This window comes from Ursus maritimus, unplaced genomic scaffold (genome assembly GCF_017311325.1).
Source record: "Ursus maritimus isolate PB19 unplaced genomic scaffold, ASM1731132v1 scaffold_27, whole genome shotgun sequence".
NCBI lineage: Eukaryota > Metazoa > Chordata > Mammalia > Carnivora > Ursidae > Ursus > Ursus maritimus.
In genome coordinates, this window is record NW_024425230.1 from 21887104 (window position 1) to 21894230 (window position 7127).

Here is a 7127-nt window from a genome sequence, read left to right on the forward strand (position 1 = left end):
CAGAGGCAAATACACGGAGGCCTCAGGGAAGTGAAATGACCGGTACCAGGTCCCAACTCTGGCCAACCATGGGGTCTTGAGGGCCAGTCCGAGGATTTGCCTGCCGCCCTCACGGCGGCACCGCCGGGGCTCTCAATCCCCAGCTCCGCTCCCCTCCTGCCAGCCCGGCCGCCGTGGTGGACTACATCTCCCACAATGCCCGCCAGGCTGGGGGCCGGCTTCGCCAGTAGGAGAGCAGGGTTTCCAGGGGGCGTTCTCGGCGGCCAATGAGCGCGGCGGGGGGCGGGCCTCTCCCGTCCATTGTTCTCGGTGCCCCTCGGGCTTGAGCCGCGGTGAGTCCGGAGGGGCCGGGCCGTGCCCGGGGGCGCTTTTGCGCGCGGAGTGGCTGCCGGAGCCCGACCTGGTCTCTCGAGAGGTGAGCCCGGAGAGACGGGCCTGGAGCGGCGCGGGCCGGGGGAGTAGCCCGCGGCGAGGGAATAACGGGCCTGGAGCCAGTGCGGGCAGCCCTGCTGGGGGAGGGGCGTCGGGGGCGCTGTCCGCGCCCGCGGGCCGGGGCCCCCAGGTTGACGCGCCCGGTCTACTGGGCGAATGGGCACCCGGACCCTGCTCCGGGGCGGCGAGCTCTCTGCACATCCAGCCAGGGGCGCGGGGTTGGGACTGGAAGTCACGCTGGACGGCATCCCGCGCAGCTCCTCGTTTTACAGATGGGGAAACTGAGCTTCCGAGGGGGCGTGTCTTGCCCCTGGTCAGGCAGCGAATGAGCTGACCCGGAGCAGTTTTCCCGGGCTCCCAAGCAGGACTTCTGTTATACCTGTGCCTCTTGCAGCCCTTTGGTAAATACACATTGAGAGCCTCGGTGTTCCCACTAGCTTTGCTTTCTTCTTCTTTTTTTTTTTCTCCTTCCCCGCCCCCCCCATCTTTTTTTTTAAAAGGGGAGTTACCTGAGTCTTTGTGATGTGGTAGTGATTTTTAAAACATAATTTTTCATTGCTTTTATAGGCTTTATTTTAAATAGTAATTTCACTGCTCACAACATTTTGTAGAATTAACGTCCAAGTTTTGTTTTTCCTTGTGTATGTGTTCATTTTTAAACAGATTTGGGATCATACTGTGCCTGGTTTTTTTGTTTGGCTAGGTTTGTTTTTTTATCGGTACTTTTCATGTTTACGAAGATTATCTCATATTATTAATGGTTAATAATCTTTATCAGCCTGATTTTTAAAATATTTAAAACTACATGCAGCAGAATGAACAGATCTTAAATTTCATATGTATGCTTTGTGCAACCGTCATCAAATCAAGATATAGAACATTTCCAGCACCCCAAAGACTTCTTTGAGCCCCTTCTCAGTCAGTACCCCATGCCCCAAAGGTAGCCATTATTAAATCAGCATAGTTTTAAATACATTTTACTGTATGGATGTGCCATAATTCATTAAGCATTCCTGTGCTGCTGGATTTTTAAAATGTCTTTTTTTTTTTCTTTCAATTAGAAACAAGGCTATGGCTTTGTTTCCTTGCATAAGCATTCTTGTGCTGCTGGATTTTTAAAATGTCTTTTTTTTTTCTTTCAATTAGAAACAAGGCTATGGCTTTGTTTCCTTGCAAATAAGTTCTTCTTCACAAAGATGGTTATTTTTATTTTTTTATTTTTTATTTTTTTTAAAGATTTTATTTATTTGACAGAGATAGAGACAGCCAGCGAGAGAGGGAACACAAGCAGGGGGAGTGGGAGAGGAAGAAGCAGGCTCCCAGTGGAGGAGCCCGATGTGGGACTCGATCCCGGTACGCCGGGATCACGCCCTGAGCCGAAGGCAGACGCTTTAACGACTGCGCTACCCAGGCGCCCAAAGATGGTTATTTTTAAAGATAAATTCCTGAGGGGGCCAAGGCTGCACTGAAGAGTGTGAGTATTTTAAAACTCATACTCATATGGTAAGAATGCAGTTAAGATACTGCCTTCCTCTCAGTGAGGCTCAAAGTGTCTTGACATCTGATCCATTGCTAATCCTGAAGATGTCCCCATAAGATAAGAAGGTTGGGTGTTACTATCTCTACCTATTAGATGGGCACTGAGGTTAAGGGACTGAGTTGTATGTTAGGTCAAGGTCACTCACTCTGCAGCAAATCTGAACTGATTTAGGGCAGAATAACTCAGTCCTGGGTTCTTAGGAGGACTCTGAATTTCTGATACTCATTCTTTTGGAAAGAAAAGTTCTGTATTTTTTTGTGATTTTTCTTAACTTATTTCGCCACAGAGAGAGGTTTTCAGGAGTAAGCCATTTTTCCTTTAAGAGGGACAGGAAACTTGTGTTGATTTGCGGATGTAAGAATCACTTGGTGGACTGACCTGGGCTGCTGTGAGTTAGATCATTGTAGGACAGTCTACTTATTGATTGTGGTTCTCTTTCTCATTTCCCAGCCAGACTACTTGTTGAAATTTGAGGAGGGAGGTGTCTTCTCCGTGAGTCTGGCTCTAGAAGACTGAGGTTCAAGGCTAGAAGCCTGGGAGATTGCCCCGGGAAGGTGGATGATGGCTGCAGAGGTGCCGAGAGTAACCACCCCCCTGAGCCCCTTGGTCCAGGTGCCTCAAGCGGAAGAGGAACAGGAGGAGGTCACCACCATGATCCTGGAGGATGATTCATGGGTGCAGGAAGCAGTATTGCAGGAGGATGGCCCGGAGTCTGAGCCTTTTCCCCAGAGTGCTGGCAAGAGGAGCCCCCACGGGGAGGCCGTTGGAGGGCCGCAGGGTGCACTTGGCCGCCTCCGAGAGCTCTGTCGGCGCTGGCTGAGGCCGGAAGTGCACACCAAGGAACAGATGCTGACCATGTTACCAAGGGAAATTCAGGCCTGGCTGCAAGAACATCGTCCCGAAAGCAGCGAGGAGGCCGTAGCCTTGGTGGAGGACTTGACCCAGACCCTTCGGGATGGCGGTAAGATGCTGGGCCTCATGGGGAGAGGGTGGGAGCATCCCCCCACTGTGGAGGAGTGTGGTGTTTATGGAAGAGGAGAAGGTGGTATCGAGGATGGAGGTGGGGACACCCTGTCCTCCTCCTGCTGCTGTAGGCAACCAGGACAGGCTCACCTTTTTTAACGCCCTTATGTGCAATGGCAGTTCCAGAATTTCAGTATAGGAGAGGCTTACAGGACTATTCTTGGAGCTATATTTGCATAATAAGCACAGTGTTTACTTCTGTGTTCATTTAGAGTGGTTGGGAAGCTGATGGAGGTTATAGGGAGGGGGACTGAAGACCGTATAAACCGCCCCTTGGCACCTTCCCTTGGTTGTGCAATAAACATCCAAATATTTGAAGTTCCAGCAATTAGAAGAACCAGATAATCCTATTTTTTAAAAGTGATTATTCTTATGACACCAGCTAGTAACTAGAAACTTGCTATGGTATAAAGTCGTCCTAAGCTCTTGGAAGAGTCATTTCAAACTTGAGCTCTTTGCCACGGTTACCATTCTTGTCTCCCATGTTACTGATACATTCTGGGGTCCAGGCATGCCATTTAACTACTCTGTCTCCATTCTGGTCTTCAATTGTAGACTGGACTCCCTTGATTACAGATGTTTCCTTCACATCTGCCTGTGTCCCTGGGGCTGCTTCAGGACCCATGGATGATGGCTGCCTTGGCACTGATGAGAGCCGTAGAAGTTCAGAGAAAGGAAGGGAGAGGACCAGAGAGGTCAGAGAGCTCCAGAAGGAGGTTGTAGGCTGGAGTGGAGTTTGCAATGGTGCAGGGCAGCAGGGAGGGTTTGGCTGCTGAGAAGAAAGTGGCGGGTGGCATGAAGCTCACTGGTTCAGGTGACAGTAAGAAAGGCTGGCCAGTTGGAGTAGAAAGTGTGTTTTTAGGAAGTGGTAGGATGTGGAGTTTGGGGGAAGGGTGGGTGGGGGCTTGGACTGAATGTCGTTGGCCTCAGCAGGTTCTTGAACTAAGCCCAAGGGGCATGGGAGGAAGTGGAATTTGGCAACAGGATGTAGGTTTGATTCGAGTAGGGAGAGGCCAGCGGCAGGAGAGCAGCCAGGAAGCCGCCTAGACATCAGGCGTGCCGGCATAGGGGTCGGGCTGAGGCAGGGACGGAGGAGAAGGGGAGGACATTGGACGCAGGTAAGAAGAACCCATAGTAACACTAGTTAGCATTTACAGATCCCTTTCTGGTCCATGCCTCATGCGTAGTATCCACTATGCAAAACTGACGGACACTTCACCGTCTTGGGAGATAAGTGACGTTATTATCACCAGAGAAGTTAAGTGACTTCCTGAAGATCACGCAGCTAGTATGAGGCCGAACCAGGATTTGAACCCATGGGTCTGAGGACATGGCCCATGTTCTTTTTTTTTTAGATTTTATTTATTTATTTGAGAGAGAAAGAGAGAGAGAGAGAGCACGAGACAGAGGAGGGTCAGAGGGAGAAGCAGATTTCCCGCTGAGCAGGGAGCCGGATGTGGGAATTGATCCTGAGGCTCCAGGACCATGACCTGAGCCGAAGGCAGTCACTTAGCCCACTGAGCCACCCAGGCGCCCCTTGGCCCGTGTTCTTAAGCAGTTTATCACATCTGTGGTACAAAGTGATAGTTCCCAGTGGGGTGTTGCAGGCAAGGACTAAGACAAAGATGGCCAGCCCAGAGGCGTCCAGTGTGGAGGATTCAGAAGACCGGGAAGAGAAGAGAGGAAAGGAGGTGGTTTGGGAGCAGAGGCTGCGACCAAGCCCAGGGACTTGGGAGGTAGAGGAGTAAAGCTGGCTTTTGGAGGAAGGGACTGACATTGAGGGCCTCCTGTGAGCCCAGCCCCCTGGGCTCCTCCTGTGTCTGCCTCACTAGCAATCCTGGGAGGTGGGTGGGACTGTCATTTTACAGATGAGGAAATGGAAATTCAGCAAGGTCAGGCCCTTACTCAAGGTCACGCACTAGATGGTAAGTGGTGGAACCGGGATTCAGACTCTGGTCTTTGTGCTTCCACATGTGTTCGGTGTGTTTTATCTGAAGCAAAGTACCTGGTTTTCTTTGGCCCTGAAAAATAACTTTTAACTTTACTCTTCCTATTAGAAAAAAACCCAAAATCTCTCATCCTGTCCTAAAAACTTAATTGACTTGCCTCCTGATGAAAGTGACAAGTTTGTAACGAACTTTAGGATCTTTAGTCAGATACTGTGGAGAGGCTGGAGGGGTTGAGGGCTGAGGAGTAACCTCTGAGGTAGTTGCTTATTTTTATTTTTTTGAGATTTATTTATTTGAGAGAGAAAGCAAGCATGAGTCAGGGGAGGGTCAGAGAGAGCATCTCAAGCCGACTCCCTGCTGAGCACGAGGCCCGGGGCTCGATCCCATGACCCATGAAATGACCCAAGCTGAAACCAAGAGTCAGACCCTTCACCGACTGAGCCACCCAGGCGCCCCTGGGGTGATTGTGTCATTGGGGGAAGTGGAGAAGCGGAGGGTCAGGTCGGAGCAGGTGCTTCTGAGGCAGGGATAGGCACCCACTGTGGCAGCCCTCGCCACCCGGCTGGCTGCGGGGGCTTTGTGCCTTTTATCACTCCCAGAACGTCTAAGATGGGTTCGTCAGTCCTCTGACTTCTACCCTTGAGATCGGCTTTGTTGGTCTCCACCCGTTTAACAAAGTCCCCTGACCTTCCCGTGATTACTCAGAGGAACCCATGCACTTTACCTTCATCCCCTGAAACATTTGTTCAGCCTAAACCACTTGACCTCTGTTCTGTTCGTCCAGCTCGGGACCTTTGGACACACTGACCCAGCACCGGACATTTCAATCCCTGTTTCGACGGTGGTTATTTAATATCTGACTAACAGGTACCTCTGGGTGCTCACATTAAAAGTTCTTATAACTGCCATGAAGGTGGGACCTGTGCTACTGGTTTAAGGGGTAAAGCTCATCTCTCCTTGCGACTGTGTCCCAAGGACGTTTTCATCCCCATGCGCAGTCCTCTTTCAGGCTTGTGCTGCTTCTGCCCAGAACTCTTACAGCGGCCCAGCCCTTTCCTCCTCCAGGGCCCCCTGCTCCACTCCTACCTACGTGGCCGGGCGCTCTCCTGCTTCAAAATCTTCGGAAGTTCCCCAGTGTGTCCAAATCAAGCACGAGCTCCTTATTCTGCTTGGAACTGGGGCCTTGTATGACAGCCCAGAGCTGCCCTGCAGCGGCCCCTGGTCCTCCCACCATTGCCCTGGTCCATTCAGACCAGATCTTGCCATTTCTTGAACGAAGCCTGTACTTTCTGGCATGCGTCTGTGCTCTTGAAGTTTGAGTTGGAATGGCTTTGTCCCATCCCTGTGTGATAAAATCCTGGGTGCCCTTTGAGGGTACACCCTTGGAGACCCGCTCCAGAAATCCGTCCTTACTTCAGGTCCCCCTTGCCTGTCCCCAGCTCCAGCCACCCGGGAGCACTCTGACCCCCTCTTCCAGAAGCCGTCTGCCCCAGAGCCTTGGGGTTCTCCTTGTCCTTTAGCTTTTGATTATGTTCCATTTTGTTTTCTATTTATATGAATAGTTGTCTTATTTCTCCTAGGAACCTTTAGAACCCCAGAAGGCATGGAACCTGTTTTCTTCTCTTTTTTTCTTTTTTTCCTTTCTTCTCTCCCAGCACTGTGCACAGTGCCCCCCACACAGTGGGAGCTCAGTAAGTATTGCTGGCGTGAATACATGCATCCTTCCTGCCCGCCGGCAGGTGTGGAGAAGCTCCCTTGCTAGCACGGTCCATGAAGGGGGTGGACAGACGGCTTCTTCATTCCAGGCTTCTCTGCCTTTCCTTGAGAAAGCCATGCTAAGCTTTTAAAACAAAATCGGGTCAAGGCCATGTTTGGCAGAACAGAGCTGGAACACGGCCAAGTCTGGAAAGTGGGGAGAGGTGAGGCTGCAGAGCTGGGGGTGCTCAGGCCGGTGGGCAGCCCGGGCAGCTCAGTCCAGTGAAAGAGCACTCACTCTCAGTCTCTGGCATTTTCGATCTTGGAAGCGCCATATGAATCCTTTGTTCAGCAAACCTGGTGAATGCTATCATGTTTATGCTATTAATAAAGATATTGCTAAGTTGATTTTATTTTTTTAGTAATCTCTTCCCACAACACGAGGCTCGAACTCACAACCCTGAGATCGAGAGTCAGTCACATGCTCT

At 50.9% G+C, this 7127-nt stretch overlaps 1 protein-coding gene across 3 annotated transcripts in view; it reads left to right on the plus strand.

Moving 5' to 3' along the window:
- The first annotated feature begins 295 nt into the window (after positions 1 to 295).
- The window catches only part of ZSCAN2 (zinc finger and SCAN domain containing 2), a 19421-nt gene continuing 12589 nt past the window's right edge, over positions 296 to 7127 (plus strand). Inside the window, exons 1-2 of one of the 3 annotated variants that reach the window (XM_040642832.1) lie at positions 296 to 415; positions 2423 to 2933. In XM_040642832.1, coding sequence (XP_040498766.1) covers positions 2531 to 2933 — 403 coding nt within the window. In that variant the 5' untranslated portion in view covers positions 296 to 415; positions 2423 to 2530. Of the gene's footprint in view, positions 416 to 1801; positions 2934 to 5728; positions 7119 to 7127 lie in introns of those variants that run through there. The other 2 variants (XM_040642833.1, XM_040642831.1) reach the window with 2 other exon arrangements.